The 27,134-nt window shown below is 42.9% G+C and overlaps 2 protein-coding genes across 2 annotated transcripts; one reads left to right on the top strand and one right to left on the bottom strand.

Moving 5' to 3' along the window:
- The first annotated feature begins 160 nt into the window (after positions 1-160).
- On the top strand, positions 161-16,748 carry RPP30 (ribonuclease P/MRP subunit p30). The gene is made up of 11 exons (XM_030241283.2): positions 161-290; positions 1,222-1,277; positions 1,588-1,644; positions 2,352-2,426; positions 2,945-3,016; positions 7,552-7,641; positions 9,732-9,848; positions 13,244-13,273; positions 13,684-13,721; positions 14,861-14,940; positions 16,294-16,748. The coding sequence occupies exons 1-11, from the start codon at positions 209-211 to the stop codon at positions 16,401-16,403; spliced, it is 807 nt and encodes a 268-aa protein (XP_030097143.1). The 5' UTR covers positions 161-208; the 3' UTR covers positions 16,404-16,748.
- Positions 16,749-16,898: 150 nt separating this feature from the next.
- ANKRD1 (ankyrin repeat domain 1) lies at positions 16,899-26,993 on the bottom strand. Its single transcript, XM_018910788.3, has 9 exons — positions 26,333-26,993; positions 24,974-25,153; positions 23,080-23,217; positions 22,883-22,990; positions 22,163-22,261; positions 20,993-21,091; positions 20,752-20,850; positions 20,553-20,651; positions 16,899-19,339 (listed from the first exon to the last, which is right to left on the bottom strand). The coding sequence occupies exons 1-9, from the start codon at positions 26,360-26,362 to the stop codon at positions 19,229-19,231; spliced, it is 963 nt and encodes a 320-aa protein (XP_018766333.2). The 5' UTR covers positions 26,363-26,993; the 3' UTR covers positions 16,899-19,228.
- Between the last annotated feature and the right edge of the window lie 141 nt (positions 26,994-27,134).

Below are 27,134 nucleotides of genomic sequence, written 5' to 3' on the forward strand. Positions count from 1 at the left end.
CGGTGAATCTCCTTCAGGGCCCCCGCCTGAGACCTGAGCCATCACCGCACAGCCCTTCCGCGGCCACCGCAACCCCGCGGCGAGGCGGCCAGGGCCCCGCGGAGCACGGGCGGGACTACAGGGCCCAGGCTGCCGCGCGCCGGAGGGCGGTGCTGCCGCCGTGCGCCGCCGCCGTGCCCGGGCTGGGCCCGCCCGCCGCGCCGAGAGCATGGCCGGCTTCGCCGACCTGAACCTACCGCAGGGGCAGGACAAGAAGTCCCTGCAGAGCCTGCTGGAGGCCGCGGCGCACCGTGAGTCCTGCGAGCGGGGCGGGCGGCGGGGCCGGCCCGGAGCTCGGTGGGGCCGAGCGGGGGAGCGCGGGCCGGCCCGGCCAGGAGGGCAGCGGGACGCCAGCGGCGGCTCCCCTGGCACGGCAGGCACTGCCGGAGCTTGTGAGCCGGAGTGGCACAGCCGGACTCCCCGGGATGAGCCTTCCCTCCATTTCTCCCGGCCCCGCTCCGCTCTGCCCGCTCAGCCCGCGGCTCTCTGCCAGCCGAGTGCCCCGGGCTGGCTCTGCCCGGCACGGGGTCCCCGGGAAAGCTCCTGCTGCGCCTTGCAGCTCTGTCTCTGCCTGCTTGTCCCAGTAGAACAGTAGTTTTTTCTTTACGTGCAGAAGTTTTTCCGCGTTCAGTTTCGTATTTCCTGCAGCGCTGTTGTTCAGCCACGTGCTGCCCGTGCGGTGTTTGGGGCGGGAGGTTTGAATGCCCCCGGCAAGTCTGTCATCCTTCCCAGAGCCTGTGAACCAGCCATACCTTCTCCTCCCTTCAGCCGGTGTCCTTTGGAATTGCTCGCTTTGCCTTCTCCGACAGCTCTGCGTTGTCTGCTGTTTTAACAACTGTGCTGAGTACACTTAGCAGTTTTCCATAAAGAAAGTCATAAGCAGGGCCAAGCTAGGCGAGACCTTTGGGGACACCAAACCCATGTATTTGTGTTCATAAAGCTCTGCCATTGAGTAAGAGTTGTCAGGCCTTGGCTGTGTTAAAAGCCAAACAGATATTTTTTTTTTCCTATTTTTAAGCACTTTTCAGGTGAACCAGTCGTCTTAAAAAATATTATGAAATCTAAACATGCACGTGATTATTGACTGTAAGATATTTAAGTAATGAGTATTTTACAGTTTTCTCATTGGATTTGTTTCCTTTTTGTTTACTGGACAAAATATTCTTACTGTGTGTTTTTCAGTGGGCTATTCTGCAGTTGCACTTAATCATGTCATCGACTTTAAAGAAAAGAAACAGGTGATTTTTCTTGTTAATTTGTTTTTACTGTGTTTCTTTAGTAAACCTGCTACCTTATTGCATGTTTCCAGATAGCTTTAGCTGGAGAATGCACATCTAGACACAAGCACAGATCTCTCTATTTTGTAACAAAACTCCCATTTTATATTTCAATAGAACTGCCTTCGTATTAATTTTTAATATGGGTCATGTACTGTCCCACAAAAATAGTTTTCTTAGTGTGGTAAATTTCTTCTTAAGATTTGAACACAGTTTTTGTTTACATGTAACCCATGACATTTTTAATAACTTTGTTCTGTTCTCTTTCAAGGAAATCATCAAGCCAGTATCCCCTTCAGAGTTGTTTCCATCTTTACCTATTGTACAAGTATGTCCAGTTACATTCTATATATATACTGTTATTCTGAGTTACCCTTTTTTACCTTTGTGTGTTTGTACACGTGATTTTGTGCATAAGATGGTAATCAAAAAAGAAAAATTTGTCCATTATTTCATGGTTAAAACTCCAAGCACTGGAAGAATAGTAAACTCACATAAGGATAGGCTCTATTCATTATTTTTGAAATTATTATAGAAATTGCTTTGTGTGAATTTTGGATCTGCTTGTAGTAGAATAATTACAGTACAATTCTTGAAATTTAAGTTTTGAAAATAATTCTATGGTTTTGATGGAGCAAAATTTGATATAAAGAAATACAATAATGTGTTTTGGGTCACCGACATTGATTAATTCAAGAAGTGCTTTTCCTTGCAGTTGTGGCCTGCCTGGGGAATCATAGCAGTAGTAAAACATACTCAATTTTTCTGCATGGTTGTTTTTCTTTTTTTTTTTTTTCTTTCTATTCATCCTTCCCTGGAGAAACACAGTAAGTCATTCTTTGTAAGAACTGGTATAATATCAAAGAGATAATGTAAATTATTATATAGGGAAGTATAACTACAGACTTTAGAAAATTAGTATAGCAAGACTATAAGCATGACACCATTTTCTTTTTATAGCAGACTGGGTGGAAATTACCACAAACTTTTGCACTGGGTTATTAAATATTTTTTATGTTTTTCTTTTTTCTATAGGGGACAACTAAAAGAATTAAAGTCTTGACCCGGCTAACACTTGTTGTTTCTGATCCTTCCCACTGTAATCTCTTGGTAAGTGTACTCAGCAAGCAATTTTGAAACTTTTATTTCCTTTTCTCAGTGAATGAATGAAACTTTGGAAATTCTATGAGGACAACATCCTGGACTTTATAGGGCACTCAGAGATTGCATCTCTAACAAGTAATGTGATCTTGAGGAGATGCAGACTTACAAGAATGGATATGGCTTCTGTTGATCATTTGTCAATATGGAACAACAGTTCTTTTCCTAGGTTTCTGGACTTCTGTGCATGAACTAGAAGACCATGAGTAACCCTTGCATCTGGTTATGTTTTTGTGCTACAAGATCAAAGCAAAAAGTGTGTCTTAGTAAATTGGTGGGACAAGCCTCAAATGGAGAATGAATGACTTCACTGTAGAAACCTGCTGTGTAATTTGATGATTATTTGCTTTATTTTAGTACTTGACAGGGAAAAAAGATTTTTCTTCTCATTGTTTTGGTTGTAATCATTGTGCATGGCTTTGTCATCTGTCAGAATTCAAAGTAGTAATTGTTTGCTCCTTTTATAGAGATCCACATCTGCAAACATCAGGTTATATGACATCATAGCAGTATTTCCAAAAACTGAGAAGCTGTTCCATGTAAGTACAAGCATCTCATCAGTAATGCTTATTCAGTAGCCTTTAGTGCCTTGTGCTAATTTAAGTACATGCTTTGTTTTATTTCCCATTTTATAAAAATCTCATGGAGTTAATCAAACATTATAGGCTGCTTGGGCAGTTGATGGGCTGAGGGGTTTGGGAGGATTTGCAGGAGGCTGCAGGACCCTGAGGTGACAGGTTAAAGTCTGAAACCTCTACCTTGTCTACCTGATGAAGGGGCTTGTATGCCCTGCACTGTAGTTGCCTTTATGTGCCTTATACTCTAGTGAGGAGAGAAAACATCCTTTTCTTCCCCCCAATATATGTGTACTATCATAATGTAGAAAACTTCTGTCTTCAGCTTTAACTTCTCAAACTCTTGACAACTTCCCTAAAATGCACTTGTCATCTTCTGTTAGAACTAATTCTTCCTCAAAAATGCTAGGGAGGATTTTAAAGTGGAGCTAATGTGGTTCTGTGAGTTACCTAATGGCTGTTCACCTCCATTTCCTTCCTATTTTATTTAAATTTTTCTTAAATACTTGATAACAGCTGTCAATGTTCTTACTGGGTGGAGCACCTTGAAACAAGTTATGTTTTTGTCAGAATTTTTCTTACAAAACCCAGAATTGTGATGTCTGATCTGTTGTAAGCTTGTAAATATTAAGTCTGAGTTGGGTGAGTAGGTGGAAGTGTTCCATCTCTGTTAGCCTTGATAGGCAGACATGCAGTTTAATGCAGTGTGAAGGAGGGACAGGGACAGCAAAAAAAAATTGTGAGTTTCTTTGAAGAATTTGCTTTCAAAGGGAGCCTCTCAGTTTAAAGAAGCTCCCTTTGAAAGTAAATGCAAGGGTGCTTGTTTTTTTAAAATAAGTTAATGCCACTTTCTAGTACTGCTGAGTACTTCTTTTGCCATATTAAAATTGTATTATTCTGTTTTGTTTTTCTACAATATTTCTCCTCCTATTTCAAATCTTGTCCAAGTAAACTACAAAGCAGGAGGCTGTCAAAGAATATGAACTTTAGAGAATTTTTCAGCAGAATTCAAACATTAATTATAAGAGTTACAGCAAAATAAAACAAATTTCTTAATTTTATTTCCTTTGAAAGATTTTAGGACTCCTCAGGGTGTGACAGAGGCAAATGCTTTGAAATATTTTTTGCTGGCCACTCTCCACCTCTTTCTTTTGATCTCTGGAAATAGTGTAAGATCTCACTTCTCAAGTGAGCTCAATCAAGTGTGCTTAAACAAGCACCTGAAACTAGGTGATCAGCTGGGGTGTGCTGTGTTGGTTTTTTTTGGGAAAAGGGTTAGTGTTTATTTTCAGCCATATCACGCCTCCTGCTGCAGTTGCACGTCCAGCTGTGGCTGTGTTTAAACAGCCACTCTTTTCTGCAAGTCTCTTGTCTGCTTTGCTCCTGTCTGCTTTGCTGCTGAGGCTGCTTGCTTGCTCAGCTGCGTGGCAGTTTGCTTTGAGGAGCCTGCTTTTGGCTGAGCAGTAACCAGAGGTTTTGCCAAGTTCTTTCCAGGCAGATCCCCTTTCCCAGAGGGATTCAGCAGCCAGCCACGCGGAGTTGTGCCAGCGCAGAGCGGGTGGTGTGCTCTGGCAGGCCACTGCAGACAGTGCCTGGCTAAGCTGACACTCTGGCAGGTGGTGGACAGGGTGTGAGGAAACAAGCAGGATTGTCAGTGAGATTATCTCCATTGCTTCCATGCTGGCAGCACTTGGAGCTGGGGATGGAACCCAGGCGTGTTTCCTGCGAAGTGCATGAGGTGAAAGACTTCATTTATCCTTCACATTCAGGGCAGGTTTGTGTGGCTGCCTTTTGTTTGGAGATTTTCGAATGTCTCGCTGTGGAGAGCTGATTCAGTTTCACAGGTATCACACAGGTGAAAGGGACTTTACACAGGGGGTTTCAGCACATACAGTTTGCCTCTTACAACCCATGGATATTTCATTATTAAGAATAAAGCCTTCAAGAGTGAGTCTTGTTGACAAATTAACTTCCTATTGGCTTTTGGTAACTCAGGATAAGCTCAAGAGCATCGTCTTTCTCACCAACAATTTGGCACTTGTATTTTCTCCATAGAACAAGATTTTTCACGTTAGTGAAAAAATTACATGACCATTGGAGATGTACTCCCAATTTTAGCACAGCCAGAAACTAGTCTGTGCCCTTTTGTCACAAGCCAGGGAAGCTCTTTTGTGGCTGAGTGTGGCAGTGATGTGTACTGAAAGATCTGCTCAAATTCTTCAAATCGTTTATATCCTTTAGAGGATGAGGAAGCCATGTTTGCCAGTTGTAGAATGGGCTCCTTGTTCCAGGCTCCCCAAAAGATTGTTTTGGCCTGCAACAGGAATGCCCACCCATGCAGGTAATAGGATATTTGTTGCTTTTCAAAAATTTTGCTTTCGAAGATTTCTGATTGTTTTAACAATATTAGTTAGCTCTGTTTGTAAGCACTTAACACATCACTGGTATCTAAAAAAACTAGATATATATGTCTGAAGATGTACTGCAAAGTCAAATTTCAATGTTTCTTCCTAAAACATTTGCCAAAGCTTGCTTCAGAGCATCCAGACAGTGGCAGATATATTTACTAATGGCTGCTTGGAGTTTTCCCAGCAGATGGGGCTCTTGCCCACAGTGCTGCCAGGCAGCTGCTGGGCTGTGCAACTTGCTGCATCTCATTTTCTGGATGAAGTTGTTGCAGGCAGAGTAGCCTTAGCTTGACTGCATATTTGATTTCTCTGGGAGCCAGAGGCTGAACATTAGAGTTCTTGGAGAAATCTGCTCTCCAGTTTTTCATGCAGAAACTCCTCATGTGTGGGGAATATGACTTGCAGTTTGTTTTTCCTTAGTGGTATTTTCTGAAATGTTCATGTCACTGGAATCCTGTAGATACCCTGGCTTTTGAGTCACTCCCTGTCCCGCTGTGCTTAATTTGCAAAATGGTAAAGAGTTTTCCAGTGTTTCTGGAGCTGTTTAGGAAGGCTTGATTTCTCATCAAATTGGACAACTTGCATGTGTCTGATGTCTATTCTTGCTTCCCTTAATTTTTGCCATAATCTCTTCCTGATTTTTTTATGACCTCACTGACATATTTTCTAGGGCATGATTCAGAGCTGTTTGTGCTGTGCATGTTCCCATAAATCACCTCTGTGTAGTAGTTTGTACCTCATGTAAGAAAGAGAGGGAAGCTGACTGTAGTAGGGCTGAACTTCCTCTTGCAAATCTAATACTATGCCATAGATTCCACAGGCAGCCCATGTCCTGCCTAATAGAGGATAAAGGTAGGGCATGGAGAAAAAGTTTAGTCTGAATGTCCTGGCAAAGACATTTCAACTTCAAAAACCTTGTAGTTTGCCTGCCTGTGTACTGTGGCTGTCTAGGAGAGGATGCTGTCAACAGCTAAGAAACATTTCTAAAGCTGGACCTCTGCTCTCATCTCCATCCAAATTCCATGTGAACAAACTGGTAGAAGACCAGTTTGCCAAGCAGTAGTGTGCCTTGTGTTAGAGCAGCCCTTACCCTTGGGGCTCCTCACAGCCCCCACTGCTTTTGTGCCAGTGGGAGGAGGGTTGAATAGTTGGCACCTGGCCCAGGTGTATTTGGAGCAGTTGCTGCCAGGTTTCTGAGTGCAGAGAGTTCCCCTACACACAGAAAATACCTTTTCAACTTCTCCATCCTGTCTTACCTTCTTTGTTACAACACTGCTTAGAGATGTTAGTCTGGCCCTGTGTAATCATCCTTACAGAATAGGTATATATATTTCCTACCTTGGGTACATGAGATTAGTGTAAATCAAGGACTCCCTTATAGGTCCCCTTAATTTTCCCTGTATCTCAGTGTAAGGAGTCTCTGCCCCTTGTTCATTTCCTCTGTCTCTTAATACAACCTGTAAATTGTGGTGTGAATTCAGAGCTAAATTCTTAAACTGTAGCCTTCAGTGCTGTCTCCAGACTGTGCCAGAGGTGTGGCTGTCAGGAGGAGCTGCACCCAGCCAGGAAAGGGAGGCTTTGAGGATTGGTCTCCAGTATGTGGCATGCAGCACCAGGAGTCACGTTCTGCCTTTTTTTCATTCTTTTCTCTGTTGCTTCTGGTAAAAGTAATTATTGCTGAAAACAAACAGGTGCTGCTCTGGAAGCAGAGCATGATGGGACATGGGGCAGTTCCTGGGCTCTTCCCTTTCTAAACTGGGGTTGGTCTTTATTATCTGTTAGTTCTTTTGTCAAAAGCCAACATTGCTCCTGCATGTCCTCTGTCAGATAAAAACAAAGTACTGCTTTGGGGTTGACCATTATTTTATTGTAAAATTAGTTCTGTAAGAAAGGGAAGGCTTGGGGTCTAAGTCTCAAATGATACTGTTGTATTGGCATACCTGCAATGCATAGTACCTCTTAATTTTAAAACTGAACTCCCCTGGAGGGACATTTGTTGCATTAAGAAATGAAGGAGAATATCAGTGCACCTTAAGCTGGTTATGCATTTTTTGGCATATCTAATAATCTGTTCCTATTTCTTTGCTGTAGATTGCTTGCACAACACTAGATGTGGATTTGGTCTGCATAAATGTAACAGAAAAGCTGCCATTCTACTTCAGAAGGCCCCCTGTGAATATGGTAAATTTACATCTAAATTGCATTCTTGCTGTTAGACTGACATTAAATACAAAATTTGAGTCAAATTCCCTACTGCTTTCCACCCACCATTCACATCCAAGTGGTTCTTTTATTTTCTTACATAATGTATAGTTTTGTTTCAAATGTCCTTCACTTCAGGGCCTCCACTGCAGCACTTAATACACAGTGATGTATGTTCTTTCTTTTTCTCCTTCTGTCCCCCACTTAAGAAGGCAAAAGTGGTGTTCCCAAGGAGTGGAAACAGAGCCTTAAGGCCACTGTGCTGCTAAGCAGGGAGATATGGTGTGGTTGCTGACAAAGCTGCTTCCCAAACCAGAAATGGTACAGCTGTGTCAAAACAGATAAACAGCCCTTTGATTTAAAAGACAGGAAATGTGAATGGCAGTGTTAATTTAGAAGGATGTTGTGCTGGTTACTTGAAAGACAACTGTATTGAATCCATACTTGGACAAAAGAATGTCTTGGTAAATGAACCCAATGTAGCATTGCTAAATATGTGCTGTGGGACCCAAGATGGCTGTCAGTGTGGATCAAATATAGTTCTGCCTGCTCTTGGTAGTTTGCCAGAGAACTTAATCTGAATGTGCTCTTAGGGGAACTTGTTTTCTCCTCTGAATATATGTAAAGGTTCCACATGGGCATTCTTGGCTGATGTAGAACTTAGTTCTCAAAAATTTAAATTTGGAATTGTCTAGTAATCCTACTTCCTTTTCTCATAAATTTTGACCTAGAAAAAAAATTCAAAATGAACTAGAATTAATTTTGAGACAGAATAACAATAATACATTGGTGTTCATGGTAAACTGAGGATTTCAGCATTCCACTTGGAATAACAATTTTCTAGGAAACACTGTATGAAAGTACCTTATCTGCCTAAAACTACAGCAGCTGGCCCAGGTAAGGAGCTGTGTGGCTCTTAGAGCCCTGTGTTGGGAGATGTTTTCCTTGCAAACTACTTCTCACCTTCCACACTCCCAGCTTCAAGGCAGTCTGTTTTTTGAACTGGTCTGTGCATCCTGGGGCGGTCGGTTTTGGTTGTTACCATGCCAGACAGATGGGGAGGCAGCTGAAGCGGTAGGGATGAGGTTAAAAATCACCTTGACTGGAAATTGGTGTATTGCCATCACCTGTTTGGTTTTGATAAATTCAGGCTTCTCTTGTTTGCAGCTATCAGGCCAGATCTGTGTAAAACATTTGATGCATGTATAGCTTCTGTTGTGCTTGCATGCAGAGGTCATGCATGGGTGGGAGCTGAATTAATTCCAGCTGTAGTCAGTTACTGGGCTCTCTTACAGTATTACCATTGCAGCATATTTTAATAATATTTGTGTAAGAGTATCATTTCAGGCAAATGTAGGATTGCCATGGAATGAAGAACTCCTGGCCTTACACTGTGTCTTTATTGCTAGCACACTGTGTGCAAGTTGCTTAACTTTTCTGTGTTTGCAAAAACAAGAATACTGGGCTTTTGGTGAGGCACTGTGACAGATAGCAAAGGATGTCAAAGCAGCTGAAAATATAACCAGTATTACTATTTGAAACCTCTTCTGTGACTCACTGTTTTTTAACATTGTCACAAACACCAGAGTATGCTGTGAGACAGGAGAAGAAGGGTCCTCATTGCTGCTTTTGTGCAAGGAGGAATTCTTCATCTGCAGTACATGGCTGCTGAGGGAAGTGGTGATCTTTCTTACAGCAGGGTGTGGGACTAGAGGAGTTGGGTCCTCAAAGTTTCAGGACAGCAGATTATCAGCAATGGTTATCTGTCTCCTTGACTCTGATTGTGTGTATATATTAGTGATAGCCAATTACAGTAAAGTGGTTGGTATGTGTTTGTTAAACCTCATCTATCTGTCCAAGATTTATGCACACGTATCTGGTGTACAGTGAAGCCTTCCCCCACTCTGCTTTCATGCTATGCTGTGCTCTTACTGGAACAGTTCTGCCTTAATTTTTTTGTGTGTGTGACACAGTTAAACTGAGAGTAAGCTGCATCAATAACAGACAGCAGTTGTTAGATTGTTAGGCTTCCCTCCTTTTGATTTTGGATCGCTCTCTTTCATGTGAAGGCAATAGATCGAGGCATTTACTTTGAACTTCTTTACACGCCTGCCATCAAAGACTCTACTATGAGAAGATACACAATTTCAAATGCCATCAGCCTGATGCAGATCTGCAAAGGAAAGGTAAGCTCTCAAAGTGAAAACAAGGTAATTAAATCAGTTCAAATTTTTCTGGAGTTGTACAGACTGAGCCATTTTAAATGAGTTTGATGCTGGGACACCTGAGTCTGTGACTAAATCTTGGCCTGCTAACACAAGGACACAATCATTGTAGCTCCAGATACTTCCAGTCTTGCACCACTGCATGCTTTCTTCTTAAGCTGTCGAGCTGTTAGTTTCTTTTTCCAGAACAACCCATGTGTTGTTATGGTATGCAATTCCCAAAACAAAGGTGGGAGGGGATGGAGGGAGATTAAAGTGCCAGACATCTAAGGTTTGCACTAGAACTGAAATTCATGTATTTCTTCACTTCATATTTCTCACTAACCAAAAGCTCTTTTGACTGCCTACTTTAAATATATGGGGGCTAAAAAACAAAAACAAACAAACAAAAGTAGAAATCTTGTTTTGTTAACAAGTAAATTCTCTGTGTCCAAAATAGACCAAACAGCTAGCTGGCTGTCATCCAAGGCTTAGCTGCAGTCAGATGAGCTGCATTCTTCCATGCTACTGAAACCCAAGGAAGAAGTAACTTTGAGATGCCTGTAACCCATTGCTTTCATAACTTACCTCCTCCCAGGCTACCAGGTTAAGCTGTCTGTTACGCTGTGTCCTCTCATACCATGTTTTTTAATAGGGGGTCATATCAAATTTAACGGAAATTGTAGCTCCCCCTTCTGTATTGTAAATAGCCTCTGCTATATGTAGCTAGTCCAGAGAAGCTGGATTTGGAAAATCTGAAGTGGGATGAAGAGCTTGGAAGGTAAATTAAAAGTAGATCCATCATTACCTCAGTTCTCCTCAAGCATGGCAGCTTTTCTAGAACAGCAGGGTGGGTCAAACAGATTCATTTCCTTGGTGCTACAGAACAGCATAAGTATTTACACAGCCTGTCCTGAGAAGCCCAGCTCTTGCAGTTAATGACATGAAGTACTGACTTGCACAGGACTTCTATACACACCAGACCACTTCCTCTGTGCAGTTTAGGATGTGCTTCTCACGTGGTTGTTGATGATCTGGAGAGCACCAGCTGAGTTGATGTCATGGATAGGGCAAGCAAGATGTTCAGGCTCTCAGTCTGTGCACGGCGCCCTTTCATTCTGTGTTTGTCAGTCAGGATTTCATCTGTGACTGGAAGGTAAATCAGCTGGAGCTGCACAGGACAAGTTGTCAGGCACTCTAAGAGGACTGCTAGCTTGTGTTTGTTCTTTGCCTCCAGACTTGGTAGGCTGTGGACCAGCAGGGATGGTTATTAGGCCTTACTGAGAGTTTGCCTCTGTCAGTGAGGTAGAGGCCCTTGTTTCAATGCAACATGGGATGGCTGGTCCATAGGCTGCTTCTGTTAGCACCTGGCATGCAACTCTCATGTTCTGTAATGTTGCTCAACCCCTAGTAGCTTTTGGATCCTTTTATTCCTCCTCTGTTGTAGCAGGGCAGAGAAACCTTGAGCAAAATACTTGTGTTTTCAGAGCTGGCCTTGAGCAGTGTCTTTAAAACGTTAAAACATGCAGAGAATGAAGGAGAAACTTCCCTGCCTTGCCAGACAGAAGGTGTGTATAGCCACAGTCCCTCACCTGCTATGTTTTGGTAACTGAGTTGGAGGCTGCCTGGAGCAATGTACTGAACAGCTGCTGTCTGCTTTACCTGGGGAGATAGTGTTTTGCCTTTTAGTTTTCCCTTTAGCTCTTGCCTTGGATTTGCCTTTGCCTGCTGCTCCTTCACTTGCCAGCAGTGCTTTTCTTATCTGCTCTTGTTTTTCCCTGCTCCATCTTACCCATTCCCTAGTGAAAGCCTTTGAACCCAGCAGAGTGTATCTCAGTGCACAGCAGTGATTCACAGTGCTGGCTTCAGATGGCTCATACAGCTGCTCTGGGAGCTTCTCTGAGCCTGGGTGACAGGCATGAGTTGCTACAGTTTGCAGCAGGAAACTTGAATTTTCCTAGCAAACTTTTGCAGTCAGCACCACTTATGCCCAAAAGCACCTTTGGGATCCATAGTGTAGTTATTTTAAAGGTGAAGTATTCAGAAAAAAAAGTGTCCTAGGCTCCATCAGGATGTGTGCTGTTAAGGCACTTTGGTACATATTGCTTCTGCTTCTGGCTTTCCTTGTGGTGAGGCAGAGTCATCTGTCCCATCCTCTTCTCCTCAGCACATGAGGAAACCTTGGGCACACTGAACATGCAGTCAGTTTTACACAGCTCTTTCAGCTGTTGAGTTCTAGCTGCACACAGGGCATTTTCTTCCAGTGCCTGCCCAGCTCTTTGTGTTGGGGAGGTGGCAGGGGAAGCAAAGCAGTGTGGGGAAACCCCACCCTGAAACCAGAGATGGATGATGTGTTGGTGGTACTGACGTCAGAGATGGAAAGTCTGTCTCTGGCTCAGCACAATTCTAATTCTCACCCACTCAAGCAGGAATTCCCAAAGCCCTTTATTTAGTATAATAAAAGGAGATTTTGCTGCTGCAGAGTTATCACCTGAGCTAAACAGACCCCTCCTAGGTGAGCATCCTTTGAGCTTAGCATCAGAAGGGCTCTAGCAGCTGAGCTGTGGGATCTGCCAGCCCCAGTGTAGTCACATACCTGTTCTGCAGAAACCTTTTGGGAGAGAAGGGAGAAGGATTTTCATAGGGGTGATGGTGTTAAGGGAGCTGAGTGTGTGGCACAAAGTGGCTGCCACTGCCCAAGTTGTAGATACATTTCCTGAACCAGTGTGGGTATGGTCTAGGCTAACATGAATGCTTAGCATTGGGTGGTACTGCCACAGCATAGGCTGAAAACCTGGGAGCACCACACTGTCTCAAGGCACTATCTGTAAGTTGCTTCTGGGGGATCCTGGACTCCTAAATCCATTTCTGTCACAGCTCAGGGTGAGCTGTTGTTTATGTGGGGACTTTTCAGCTGGTGTAAATAAAGGGGACACTTCTTAACATGATGCCTGCAGCTCTGCATTTTTTTTTTACCCTTAAGGGCACTTTGAAGTCCAACATGAGAGATACAGGCTGAAAGGTGATTGCTTAATGCCATCACTCTGGACACTTACACTGCTTAGCTTATCCCTCTAAAATGAGATGTACTTACTAATCTCCTATCTGGCTGTGAGAGGTTTGTAATTGCAAGGGAGGACTTGTGCCTGTGCCCCTGCCTGTGTAGGGGACAGGCAATAACTAAGTTTATCATGTCCCCAAATTAAGATTCCCACCCTGAGAGAGTTCATCTGAGGGCATCAGATACTCTGATGTTTAATTGGGCTCTGAGCCTGAACTTAGCTAATGCTCAAAAATTTTTTGCATCTTTCTGATTTTTTTTTTTCATTTCTTGGTGCTGTCTGACAGATGAATGTTTGTACTCTTTTGTTTTCCAGAACATAGTTATATCTAGTGCAGCTGAAAGGGTAAGTCCCAGATTTTTTTTTTTAAGTCAGAACAATTTGAAGATTTATCTGTGGTTGAAAATACAGCTTTAATTACACATTAAACATATAAAAATGTATGTTTAAATATGGTTGCCATTACCAAAGAATTGTATTGTGGGTTTGGGGACTTATTTTTGGTTAGTTGTTTTGTTTTGTTGGTTTTTGGGTGGGTTTTCTTTGCTGCTGCTGTGGTATTTTTCTTGACAGTTTTGCCCAGATGGACACTGTTTGCCAAAACAGTGGTGTTTGCTTGATGTACTGTCATCTTCAGTAGCTTGCTATTATATAGCATTTAATCTTGCCTATCTGATAGCCTTGCCCTGCCTGCTCCCACTGTCAGCCTAACAGCAAAGGCATTCACTTATCCAAACTTCCTTGTTTTGTTTTAGCCTCTAGAGCTCCGAGGTCCTTATGATGTGGCTAATCTGTATCCTTTCCCAAAGTCAAAGGCAGCAGTTAGTAGTAGCATTGGAAAGTTCAAAGTGGTTTTGAAATTCTTTTCATCCTTTACAGTCCTTGAACTTTATACACTGGTACTTCTTGGTGACCCATTCAGTGAATCAGTGCTCTGAGTGTGTGTGGAAGGAGCAACAGATCTTGGTCATGGGGTGGCATGAGAAGTCACTGTAACTAATAATGTTTGTGTTCAGCTACAGGAATGTTTTGTTGTGATGTGCATTAATGTTGTGTGGGTGTAAATGGAGAAATTACTAAAACCCATAAAAATCTAAGGACACTATGAACCAAATGAGAAATTATTACTTAGTATCTCCAAAGTGTCACATTTTTGGTAGCAGAAGCTATTGTTTTTATGTAAAATTGTTTTTATGTAAAATTAGCAGTACCTATCTGACCAGTAACTACTTCTGTTCTGGATTTTTCAGTCCTTAGTTATACATGTAATGTTAAATAATATTGTTGTGTTCTAGAAACATGGAGAGTGTCTTTTCTTCCCATCTTTTAGGAGTTCAGATGCATTTTTATTACTCTCCCCAGCCCTGAAGCACATATTTGGCCTGTCCCTGGAAGGGAAGGAGCATGCTCTGAGTCATAAGAGCCATGTGTGGAGACTGTGTGGCCTGGAAAGATTTTATGCACAACGCTTTTTCTTCCCTCTTAAAATGAGCAATCAGGCTCAAGCCAAATTAACATAGCTAAGGTGGTGTCATCCCTGCTAAAAGTGGCTGGAAACTTCAGCATTATGCTTTTGTATCAGACAGTGCCCTGTCCTAAAACTGAAATTTTCTGAGGGGTAGTTTTTTTTTTCTTGATTATGCATATCTAAAATGTTTCTGTGTTGACAGACTTTTATTTTCAAAAGTACAGCTTCTTGTCTGGAAAGAAGCAACGTTGCCAGGAGCTTTCCAGGGGGGCTGCTGGGGAACTGCAACCAGGAGAATTGGGTGCTTCATTTCTGCTTCTGGGTAACCTTATGCAAAATGTCACTTTGAGTTACAGCTTCGCTAATTCCCAGTTATTTGTAGAGTAAGCAAGCCTGCCGTGCCGAGAGCCTTCCCTGTTGTGTGTGTTGCTTCCTGTGTGTTTGATCCTGAGCAGCAGTGACAGAGGTTTGCTGTTTGGCCTGTCAGAAGGTGAAGCAAAGGCAGCTGTGTCCACCAACTGCAGAGCCACCATGCTGCACGGAGGTGAGCACTTGTAAGCTCCTCTAAGCTCTAAGTAACATGTGCATTTGTTAAACTGAGTTCTTCTTGATGCATATTCTCCAAAAGGTCTGAGAGCAAGTCAGATCAGGGCTTTACTTCTTTGGCCAATGCATGAAGAGGAGCTTGTGTGGCAAGGCTGTTTTATTTTCCCTCATTGCCATGTTGGCAAATCAGTGTCTGAACTGATGGTGCTGTCTGTGCTGGAGGACTTGTGCAATCACATCACTGAGTCATAAAGGGTTGAACCAAAATAGGAACCTGCTGCTGTGCTTCATAGTGAAACTATCCCATTTCAGAAAGGTTTGAATGCTGATCTTGGTGACACTGGCAAAAACTCAGTGATTGACGTCAAAAAAAAGGGATATGCATGTGTTTTGCATTTGCCTTTTTGCAGCATGTGTGCAAAAGCAACCTTAGTCATGTCCCTTCCTGATGCTTTAATACATGGATTATTTCTGACTCACTCTTCATTGTGGATCATTTCAAACTCATGGCAAAATCAACAGGTTCTCCTCCAGCCTGCTGCTCATCTGCATAGAAATACAGAGTTTATCAAATTTATGTGGGATTTCTCAAGCCTGTCATCGATCTTATCTGTGAAATTAAATAGCAAGTGTCATTTCCCTTGTCCCAGAGAGGATACTAGCCCAGAATAAGTCAATATATTTTGTCAAGGTTCTTGCTGAGCCTCTCTGCTAATAGAGTATTTGTAGGGAATAGGGAATCTCTTTCAAATTTAGCAGAGAAGCTTCCCACCAGTAATTACAAAATTGGATTGGGCTCAGTAGGTTATTTGACCAGTATTTCATGATAATGTTGAGAGTTTGGTAAATAAAATTCTTGAATACCATAAAATACTTCCTTGATATGTAGGGGATCTTCTGCCAATACAATTGTGCCCACATAGCCTAAGAATCCTGGGGTATGTGAATGCATTTTTTAGTGGTTTTTTTAAGAACAGTGTGTTTGGCTAAGAAGTGATTTTAACAGTGCTTCAAAAATGTCCTTCTGTGATTATTGAACTGACTAAGCCTGGTTTCCTATGGTTTTGTGTCTCTGCAGCTCCTCACCCCCTGCAGACCTTGGTTTTCCTTGGTTTGCTATAATTCTACACCCACCATTGTATTTCCCCAGTACTTTCCCCACTCTGCAATGCAGTGAATCCCGAGCTCCTGCCCTTGCAGGATGCTTCCCTGCTGTGTGTGCTGACTGGCTGGTTGCTCATCATGTCCAGCTGTGGTTTGGGGCATGGACACCTGAACTGAGTATGCCTTAAATGCATTTTATTTCAGCATTGGAGGTACTGGTACTGCAGCTTCTGCTTGTGTATTCCAGAAACTCGGAAGAGTGCCTGTGGCGTGGTGTACACGGTGAAGAAGCCTCGCAAGGTTGAGGAGGAAGAAACAGCAGTGCCAGCGTGCAAAAAAGCTAAGACTCAAGCTTGAGGACTGAACAAGTTGTCAACAGAAGCCTCCATCTCTTCTTTACCCAGTGTTGAGTCTTCCTCCAACCTCCAGCCAACCTAATTTTTCCCTTACTATATTGCTCAGCCTGCCAGAAGAATTATTCTTCCAGTGTTCAAGTGAGGGAAACTGTGACTGAGACTGCTGAATGGTATTCACCACAACTGGAAGGTCATGCTGGGCTTCTGGCCAAGGGCAGGAGACTGACTCTTCACCCTCCCATAGGTGTCCTGGAGTTAATGCAAACTCAGCAGAACATTTCTAACGTGGAAATTTTCACTTGTACACATGCATTCCTTTTTTATTAAAAACATGTCTAAGAACACATGCCTTCATAGTCTAGCTCTTCTGGTTTCTGAAGTTTTAAACACATCTCTGTACAGCTGCAAGCCTGTAGATGAAGTCTACCTTGAAGTGGCCTGTGAAGAAACTTTTCAATCAGCTCCTGAAGCACTGTACCTCATAAAGTTTCTTCTCCCTCAGTTTTCTGAAGCACATTGCTGTGGCCACTTGGGTGCCTGAATGATTGAACTGCTGCTCAGTTAGATGAACAGACTGAGTTAGCCAGCACTGATGTCATTTCTGTTCCCTGCCAGCTTGCTGCCAGTGTGCAGGTAATTGGGCAGAAACAAGCAGGGAAATTGTGGCTTTCAGCAAAGGGCAGCAGGTGGAGAAGAGCTGTGATTTCTGTGGAGAAGGATGTGAGCACACATCAGGTCTCTGGCTGGCAGGGTGGCACTTGTGAGTTACAGTGCTTGTGTGAGAAAAGTCTCATCTGCCTGAAGCTGTTGGCCTCAGTCTAGGAGAGCTGCCTGCAGACAGAATAGGTGGTTCTTCTGCTTGCTGCTCTGGGTTTTGTGCAAATTCATTCCAAAATTGGCATTCCAGGAAAAACTATTCATTGCTGCCTGCTTCTGACTCCACCTCAGGATAGTGCCCAGGACATTGCTTTGGCCAGACTGTAAAGCCAGCTGACATGGGTTGGTGAAGGAGTGTGAGAGCCTCTGGCATATTTGTCTGTCAGGCCACCCAGTGGATAATCAGGAATTTAACTAAATGCAGCATCTAAATACCCCTCTGCTCTGCTCTCTCCCACCTGGAGTGCTGTGTCCTCAGCACAGGAAGAACATGGAGCTGTGGGAGTGTGTCCAGAGAGGGCCACAAAGCTGGGAAGAAGGGTGGAGCACTTCTGTGTGGAAGTGCTGAGAGAGCTGGGGTTGTTCAGCCTGGAGAATAGAAGGCTCCAGCACCACCCTACTGGGGCCTTTCAGTGTTTAAAGGGGACTTATAAGAAAGATTACTCCAGAATATTCATCACAGCCTGTTGTGATAGGTCAAAAGATAATGGGTTTAAACTAAAAAAGGATGGATTTAGTTAGGATACAAGAAAGAAGTCTGTTACAATGAGGGTGGTGAAACACCAGCACAGGTTGCCCAGAGAGGTGATAAACATCCTATCCCTGTCAGGTGGGACAGGGCTCTGATGGTGTTGAAAAGGTCCCTCCTCATTGCAGAGGGGGTGGAATAGATGAGCTTTAAAGGTCTCTTCCAGCCCCAGCTGTTCTGTGATTCTATGACATGGGACATCATGCCCTGGCTGGCAGCTCTGAAGGCTGTCCTGCTTCTGCTGAAGCAAAGGCAGAAGTGTCTGCCTGTCCTAACAAGACTTGGCATCGCTCTTGGCTTGGATAACTGGAGCTGTCTCATGCTCCACATAGTAGTGACTAACTAAGAGATTATATTTTTAAATCAAACTCAGTAATGGAACTATAACTTTGTTTTACTAGCTAGTTGAAATACTGTCTTTCTGCTTTCATATGTGCCTCCATTTAACAAACTAAGTGAGATGGGGTTTATCTAACAGTGGAAGGGAGGTAGTGTAAGGGATGGCTGTTCTTGGCGGCTGAGACTTTTAAGTTTTTAAGAATTTTGCAGCAGACATGATGTGAACTTCCTTTAAAGAGACAAAATTACCCCATGCATGCTCACCACTCCATCATCCACTCCAGCAAGTAAAAAGAACCACTCAGTAAATTTAATCTGAAATGGATCAGTTCAAAATGTACAGAAAAAGCAGTACAAATTTACAAATATACATAATCTGATTTTGCATTCTTCTATCATCATACTTTGTAGTAGTCTAGTTTTTAAAAAATTCACTTCCCTGGTACAGTCTCCTCTCACCTTCCCAACATTCTATGTGAATCCTTCAGTCCAAAGGGGTACATGGTGGTTGGAGCTCTGTCCTCGAGCTCCTTCTCAACCACGATTGCCAAACCCTGTGTAAACACCATTACTCAACTGCTTCATTAAATCCTCTTGGCACCTCAGTAACCTCCTTCCAATGCTCTTCCACATACCACCACTCAATTCACAGGTTATTTTAGTAGTGAGACAAGGCAACAGTTGCAAGTATTTGCTATTTAGAGTTATTGGAAGGCTTGAGAAAACTTTCTACTATACTTGAAAATTCTGCCATTTAAGACCAAAGGATTTATGGTGCTGGCAAAAGTTGCATTTAGACCAATTGCACCAATAAAAAAAGCTTAAATAACATAATTAAAAATTACTTTTAAATAAATAAATAATAAATAGAAATAAATAAAGCTATTTTAGAGCTAGTGGAATTTTAACACTCAACCTGTCTTTTAAAATAATTTCTTTGCAGGTTTCTTGCAGTTTCAGTGAGAGCACCTCAAATAATCCAGTGCCATAAATATTTTCATTAGATGTTCAAGGACATTTTCATCCAGGTTTGTGGGAAGCATTTCAAAGCAGCAAAAAAAAGTGTGGTCTGGTTTCTCTCTTCAGAATTTACCTAGATGGGCACTCTTTTTGGAATTGTCTTTCAGGCTGTTGAATATCTCTTTGGTGCCATTCTGCCATTGAAGAACAAGATCCATAGGGGTTTTCCCTTCCTGGTTAAAAGAAACAGAGGAATATTTAATTTCATCCAGTGATGGCCAAGTCCTTGTTCTTCACCAAATACTTGTTCAGTGCATCTGTGTGATGTGAATCCCTTCTGCACACACAGGCTTAGACTTATTCTTGTACCCCTGGGATCAGAGTACTTCTGCTCTACTGATCTAGTCCCAGTCCTGGTCAGACCCATGATGAAAACTGCCTGGGTTTCAGTGGGTTTAGGCAAATGCTGTGGCCAGCAGAACATGCAGGTCTTCCTTTAGTTTTAGTTTCAAGTGATTAGAAATATATTTAGGTGCAATCTCAGTAAGACACTCTTCCATTTGATGCAGAATTCAGATAAGAGTTTAGTTACTCTTAATTACTTTGTATGAGCCACAGGAATTAAGTAGGACCAACTTCTATGTGCAGACAATGTCTGAGAGGGCAATTCTCTGGCCTTTGGGGCTGTCCCTTCCATAATTGTCATACTCTGATGAGGGATAATGCCAGAGCAGCCACACTTCAGGGAGGTGGGCAGAGAGTAGGGAGTACTGAGTGCTCCAGTGACTGTTTTCCTCCTTGTCCCCTGGGGTTTTGACTGATTGTCAGTGAAAACATTGACTGACAGTGGTAAAACCCACGCTACTGCTGCTAGGTTTGGATTTGGGAGAAAAGGTCTGTCCAACGTTGTATTGTAACTAGTGGTCACAGAGCTTGAGCAACGCTGCTGCTGCAGTGGCTCTGAGCACAGCCAGGTGTGGGACTTGTCTCTCCTCAGCCACAGGGGTGTGTTGGCCAGCTGTAAGGCTAACAGCCAGTCCTGTGCTGCTGGGGCTGGCCCTCAGCTGTGGGCTTTACTAAAAGATTTCTCTTACAGGCTAAGATCCTTGTTGTCTCAGCGGTGGTTGAAGCTCAGGAGTTGTGCAGAGTAAGTGTCCTGTCTATTACATCTTTGCATGATATAATTAATTAAAGTAAATCATAGAAAGGTGTGATGTTGTCTAAGTAGCAGATAGTGGGTTCTGGTTTTAAGAGGTACTGGGTTTTCCTCTTTTCCCTGACTTCCCCCATGGTACCCTTTCCCTGTCTCAGCTCTGCTTTAATTAGCTCTGAAGTGATCCAATTAAGCTTGTTCAAAATAGTCTCTCCCGCTCTCGAAACCTTGCTGCGGTGGGAAACTCATTTTAAAGCGTTTTAAAATCACTTGGATTTTGTGCTGTTACTTACGCAGTTCTTTAGACTCAGATCTGCTCCGTGCAGGATCAAAAGCCGGATAATTTTGTAGCGGTTCAGCCTCACGGCATCGTGCATCGGCGTGTCCCCTTCCTGGAGAGCAGAGAGCGGGTCAGGGCAGCGTCAGTCCCGGCCGCTGGGGCCGCTCCCGGCCGGGCAGCCGTGCGGGCAGGGCAGAGCTGCCGGGGCTTACCCTGTCCCTGGCGTTGAGATCGGCCTCGCAGGCGATGAGGTGCTCCCCGCAGTCGTAGCGACCTGTCCGCACGGCCACGTGCAGGGGCGTGCTGAGCAGCTGCGGGTCAGGGCAGGAGATGGTCAGTGCCATGGAACAGGCGAGAGCTGCTTCAAAAACAGCTGCCAGAAGTTATCTGCTGGGAGTAAGGGCCAGCTTTCATCTCCAGTTAAAAAAGCTGCAGAGTTCCAGAAGCACCTACCTTGTCTCTTGCGTTGATGTTTATCCCTTTGTCCAGTAAGAATTTCAGAACGTCCAGATTTCCACCCCGGCATGCCCAGTGCAGAGCTGTAGAATGAAGCTTTAATAGGAAAAGGAAATTAAAAGTATTTTAATGCATCATTATATTAAAAACCCACTAGTTAAACCAAATAATCCAAATTAATTTTATGTGATTTAACCTAGAGCACTTTACTGTGATCACACAGTGATCACAATTTCTAGTAAAAAAAATCAATTGTTTCTAGTAACAGCTTTTCTTATTTTGCCCTAATTTCTGCAGTACTGTGAATTTCTCACTCTTCACATTCATTGCATATTACTCCTAAAGACAGAGATCTTGGCAATGCTGCTGTGAAAGAGGATGTGTTTTGTTTATTCCTTGACCTTAGAAGTTACCTTTAGCCAGGTATGTGGCTGGTATGTGCAAGTAAATATTTTTTATTTAATGCCTTTTAGGTTCTAAAATGCATAGAAAATTAAACTCAAGGGAAATAATAGTTCTCTTTAAAAAACAAACAAATCCCCAAGTTATGCAAGTCCACAAAGTGAATTAAAACCCCTCTCCTCTACAAGATTCAGCATCTCTGCCCTGAGCTGCCCTGAGCTGGAAGGAGTCCCTTGATGCTCACACTCTGCCTGTCATTCCTCCTCTTCCTCACCCCCTGTGAGCCCCGCTGGGTTAGTGAGGAGGAGCAAGGCTGGCAGTGCAGCCAAGGGCAGAGGAGCAAAGGAACAGCTGCAGGAGCTGTGGGTGCTCAGGACCCCTCGTGGCTGGCATTGCAGAGGAGCAGGGGGCTCTCCCGGGCACAGCTTTGAAATCCTGGTGCTCCTGCTCACCCTGGGGACCTGCGTGGGACAGCGCTAGGTTGGGAGCCTGACCTCAGCTCTCCTACCCTACCCCAGGCTTTCTTGCTTGTGGCACTCTGCTGGCCAGCACTTCTGTGTTTTCCAACAGCCCTTCTGGCACAGGGAGGCAGACACTCCCTCCTGAAACCTCTTCTCAACAATGTTATTTTAAGGATAAACTTCAAAGACATTGCAAGGCCTTTCAGCACTCCTCCTCTGTAAGAGGCACTTCTATAAATGGTTCTCCTGACACATATAAAACAATGAGCAGCTTTTGGAAAGAGGTGTGAGTGGATGTGCATACCATGTCTTTCTGTTCAAGCTGGGCTCCAGCTTCCACCAACTTCTTCACCACCTCTAGATGTCCTTCAGAGCATGCCCTGTGCAGCGCAGTGCGTTTGTACTGGCAATTGAAGCAGTGCAAAGTCAGATATTACATATTGCACAAAAGATCTTGAAATCTCTTCACCCGCCCTCGCTAGGATGATGGCAAATACATACTCCATGCTGATTCCTTTTAAAGAGCTTTTGAGACCTGAAATCTGCTAAATTTTAATAGCAACCTGTTAGCTGAGAGCTGCCTAGCCAGCATTTTAAAGGATGGGAGAAGAATCTGCAGTATGGCATTCAGATTTAAAATTATGCCTGTTGAGTTCCCCATCCAACATGTGCTTTGAAAGTGCAGCTCATGCATCATGGAGTATGAGGGCAGCCACTCACTTCTGTTGTTCTGCAGAAAAAATTCGTATCTCTTTTTCCATAGCATTGGAAGATCACCTTTTACAGAAAATCAGGTTCTCCTGGGTACCAACAGCCTTTGTTTAAATATGGAGACTCTTGAGGTAATGTGATTTTGAAGGGTCTCAGTGGCCACTACGAAACCTGATGTACAGAACTTCCAGCATTTATTTACTTTACCCCTCCCCTTTTTGCCTCTCATGAGAGTGGAATCTACAAAACCTCATGGTAAAAGTTATTTTTGTTCTCTTCTGTAGCAGGCTTTGCTTTAGGAAGAAGACTGTACCTTATCACAGACATTTGGATCCCCTTTGTCTGACAGGTATTTTTCAATTACTGGCAACTTATTCTCCACTGCAGCTTTGAAGAATGTGGGAATATCCACAGGTCCTGACTGAAGGAAAGAATATAAAGAACATAAATGTGTGTGACACAATCCTCCCTTAATATTTTCCCGGAATAAGCTACTTTGAAGTAACTTACAATAACTTCTGGTTCAGGTTTCTTTAAAACAGGCACTTTCACTTTCTTGCATCTTTTCTTCTTCTTTAGCTCAATAATTTTTTCAAGATCCTCCAAATTTTCAAGTTTTGACCTGGCCTGTAATTTCTTCTTCTTCAGCTGGAACAGATCAGGGAAAGGAGCAAGTTGAGCAGTGTGACCACCTCTCCCTTTCAGAGTAGCAGGACAGCAATGGGTTACTATTCATCTGAATTCAACTAAAACTGGATGAACTTTGAAATAAATTGTTTTAATTTTTTTTTTCAGATAGGGCTAATTAACCATTACAATAAGTTGCTAACTATGTGAGAAATTCTACCTCATCTACAGTTTTTAATATACCATTCAACCTCTTCCTAACTTCTTCTTAAGTTGTATGTTGTGACATGAATTTAAGCCAGGAGTCAGAGCAGCACTACAGTCTCTTCTGGAACAACAATTTAAAAAATCTCATGTGCAGCTTTTGAAAGCTAGAAAGCTCCTGAAGTTTCAACTGACTTCCACCAAGTGATTTTCTTTAATCACTTTTTTTTAAATGATGCATTAATTACTAAATTACTAAATTAATTACTAAATTATTGGGACTTAATTCTCTTTGCTTAAAAACATACCCTCGAGAGAAGAACAAGGCTTAGAATGATCTTAGCATTTCAGTCCACAAGTGTTTGTACATTTTGGGAGGCCGCAAAGAATGTCCTCAATGTCCTTGATGGGGCAGTTCATTAAATGTTTAAGACTTCTCCAGACCTGCTTGTAAAAAGCATCTGGGCATGAAGTGAGTGTGGGGCACTGCTGACACCAAGGGCAGGTGTGTTGCCTGAACTGAGATCCCAGGGGGTGTCCTTGGCTTCAGGAGATTCACAAACAAGGACTGACTGAGGGTGAACACAGATGACAGATTTTGTCCCATGGTGTGATTAAGGGTGAATACACTGGTATATGGTCATATGGTGTACACTTCTGTCAACTGAGTTCTTATTCAAGTTATTCCCACCTCTTCCTTAATTGTTCTCTTCATTTGGGGTTTGGTTTGCAGGTCATTGGCCTAATGGAAAATAATTATGCTGACTGTGGATAACTGGAAACCCACTAAATTCTTAGGAACCTGCTTTGAAGGAACCGAAAAAAGCCTCTGTAGCCAATAATGTCTCTTGAAGTTTAATAAGTAGTTTTTATTCTAATGTTTCTGAGACTGACTTTCTTACTCTTCATGTTTTAGAACAAAGTATTATTTCCCCTGCTACTTAAACTTTATAATTTCCAAATCACTTTAAATGTTTCGGCCAGTTGATTGCTTATTCAAAAAGAAAAAAAAAATTAAAGCTATTAAAGCTACTGTGGTTTTGGGGGGGAAAACATCAGTTCTTAAGGATCTAGGGAGAATTGTCATGCTCCAGGAATTGAAATTAGTACTTTTCTGTAGACCAGTATGAGTTTCATTTGTAACAGTTCGTTCCAAATGTGCTTGTTTTCATAAAAAGAACATTTTCATGTTATTGGTGGGTTAGTTATTTTTGGTAGCAGTCATTAGGTGTGCAGGCTGAAGGTGTCTCCCTGCCTCTGATTGCTCCCCCTCACTGACAGCCAGCAGCAGCTGACCCCTGGGCACAGGAGCTCTCAGGGTTTCAGGCAGGCAGTACAGGGGTGGCTGAGGTTGTGCCTCAAAGTGTTACTGCCCTCACCCACAGGCTACACAGGTGAGCAGATCTCCATGGTGTTCAGTGGACTTTAGACCAACCTCCTTTTGTGGTGGTCTCCCAAGGGGTTTTCTAGCTCACCATGTATTTCTGACATAGAGAGAGGCAGGATTTCAAGGACTGCAGCAGGAAATGCACACATGATGATAAAAATCCAAGAAGAAAAACCAAGAGCCTACCTCTGCTTCTAGTTTTTTCTCCTTCTCATGATCCAGATCACCTCGGGTCAGTGAGTGCTCAGGGATTGTCTTTAGGTCCTCCTGCTTCTCTAATCTTACAGCAGCTTCATACTCTCCATTTTTGAAGTCCTCAGGGAGGAAGCTGCCAGTCTCTTTATCATCCACCTTCTTCCCAGTCACCTGTAAATGCAAACATGATAAAATATAAACAGTGGATTCTTGACTGCAGCAGCCACCACCTGGAAACATGGATTGCCTAGGGCTGATTGCACCTTGTTCCTGCCCTGTCTCAGTGTGTGACAGCCAGGAGAGGCCATTCTGCCTGTGCCTGCCTGGCTGGGATGCACTTGGCTGGGGCACATTTCCCATGCACTTAAATTGGGCTGCTGAGGGATTTCAAGGCTGGTTTTATCCATTGCTGTCAGTACCAAGGTCCCACTCATAGCAGAATGGCAGAAGCTTTGTGGTGCTGTGCAGCAGCACAGCTTTCAATAGTTTTCAGGAATATTTCTGATGCCCAATTAAGTGTGTATGAAGAGATAACTTGTTAAACTTAGTATAGGCAGATGTGTATTTTGAGAGTGGTTCATGTGACCTAGACTGCCTTTCTGTTTGATTACCTTGAAAAATTTTATTTGTTATAAAGTCTAATGCTGAAGAAACTGTGAGAACCTTGCCAAAGAATTTAAGACAGCATTAACTACTTAGGCAGTTGTATCTTAAGAAAATCATTTGGGAAAACAAGTGCCGTGTTTTACTGAATCATTCCTGTTTTCCCAGTTTCTCCATCAGATCAGACATTCTTAGTCTGAATCCTGCAGTGGAATGTCCCATTACTTGTGGTCTAGACCTAATTTTTCAAAGACTTTTACATCATGAACAGCAGTAGCTGTAGGAACTGTTAGTTTATTATTAGAAAACAATACTATTATTAAGCTGCTAATTTAATGTTATAAAATACTGTCATTTCCAAGCATTAATATGTTGTCCCATATTATTATATAGGAATTACTTTGTGTGATCATAAGATTACTAGCTTCTAAGAATATATATGAATTAAAATCATGGACAGAGTCAAACAAGTAGCTAAATTTGGTTGATCCTTTCCTGGTGAACTGTGCTGTGATGCCAAATCCAAACAGCTGTATAGTTGTATCTGTGGTGAGACCCTTTCTCAAGGAAAACTTAAAATGAAAATATAATAATATAACAAACAGTATATAGGGGTTTGCTCCTGGAGCACAGCAGTGCTGGTTACCTGCTAAATCAGTGATTCACAAAGGTTGTCTTTCTCTGCCTGGTCCAATGACAGACTAGAAAATAATTCATTGTGAGTAAATGAAAGAAGGTTGCACCTACCAGCTCTTCTACTTTCATCATCATCGTCATCTTTGCTGTGATCCAAGGCTGTGCTCCTGTGTGGCTGAAACCTCCCAGGGCTGGGGCTCTGCAGGGACCACTAGGCTCCCTGCACTTATATATCTTTGGGAGAACTGTGCCTGAATGAGATAATCTTCCAACCTGGGAATCCAAGTATGCCCTTGTGCTTGCCAGCTGAGAGGTGGCTCCCGCTCATTCCAGGCGCGGTAACGAGCCAGATCTGGTGTCGGGCAGCCAGGGGCCACGAGGGGTGGCAGCCCCACAGCCCCACACAGCATGGGAATCAGAATGGAATGTGAGCTCATCATTCCTGCCGCAGTGACTGCACTGCTCAGCAATGCCAGCCATGCTGTGCTCCCAGTGCCCACTAGGACAGCTGTCTGTTGATGCAGCGTTATAACTTCATCTTCTTCTTTCTTTTTTTTTAAATTGACATTCAGATGACTGTCAGACATGGAAAGGGTAAATGGCTTATGTACAATGCTCGTAGCAATATCTTCCTGTTAAATGGATTATTACCTCTGAAGTCTCAAAAAGCCATTATTTTCATTGCTATTTATTCTTGGATGATAAACACTTTTAGGGGAAAGGCTTTTTCTCATCATGATGACAGTCTTCTATATTTGTTGGAAGGAATTATCTGAAGGGATTACTGTACCAGAATGATGTCTCTGGTGCTAAAAGGGCCTATGACATGATGAGTTACAATCAGTGTAAGATATCAAAACAGTAAGATTTGCATTTTTTTGACACTTGTCAATGATTATAAGCTAAATAATAA

The sequence above is a fragment of the Serinus canaria genome, chromosome 6, assembly GCF_022539315.1.
Source record: "Serinus canaria isolate serCan28SL12 chromosome 6, serCan2020, whole genome shotgun sequence".
NCBI classification, from domain to species: Eukaryota; Metazoa; Chordata; class Aves; order Passeriformes; family Fringillidae; genus Serinus; species Serinus canaria.

Coding starts and splice junctions, on each gene's coding strand:
- RPP30 (XM_030241283.2), top strand. CDS start 209: ATGGCCGGCTTCGCCGACCTGAACCTACCGCAGGGGCAGGACAAGAAG. Junction 1,278..1,587: donor ACTTTAAAGAAAAGAAACAG/GTGATTTTTCTT, acceptor TTCTCTTTCAAG/GAAATCATCAAGCCAGTATC. Junction 3,017..7,551: donor AAACTGAGAAGCTGTTCCAT/GTAAGTACAAGC, acceptor TCTTTGCTGTAG/ATTGCTTGCACAACACTAGA.
- ANKRD1 (XM_018910788.3), bottom strand. CDS start 26,362: ATGACGATGATGATGAAAGTAGAAGAGCTG. Junction 22,262..22,882: donor ATCCAAATGTCTGTGATAAG/GTACAGTCTTCT, acceptor TTCAATTGCCAG/TACAAACGCACTGCGCTGCA. Junction 21,092..22,162: donor AGCTTGAACAGAAAGACATG/GTATGCACATCC, acceptor TTCCTATTAAAG/CTTCATTCTACAGCTCTGCA.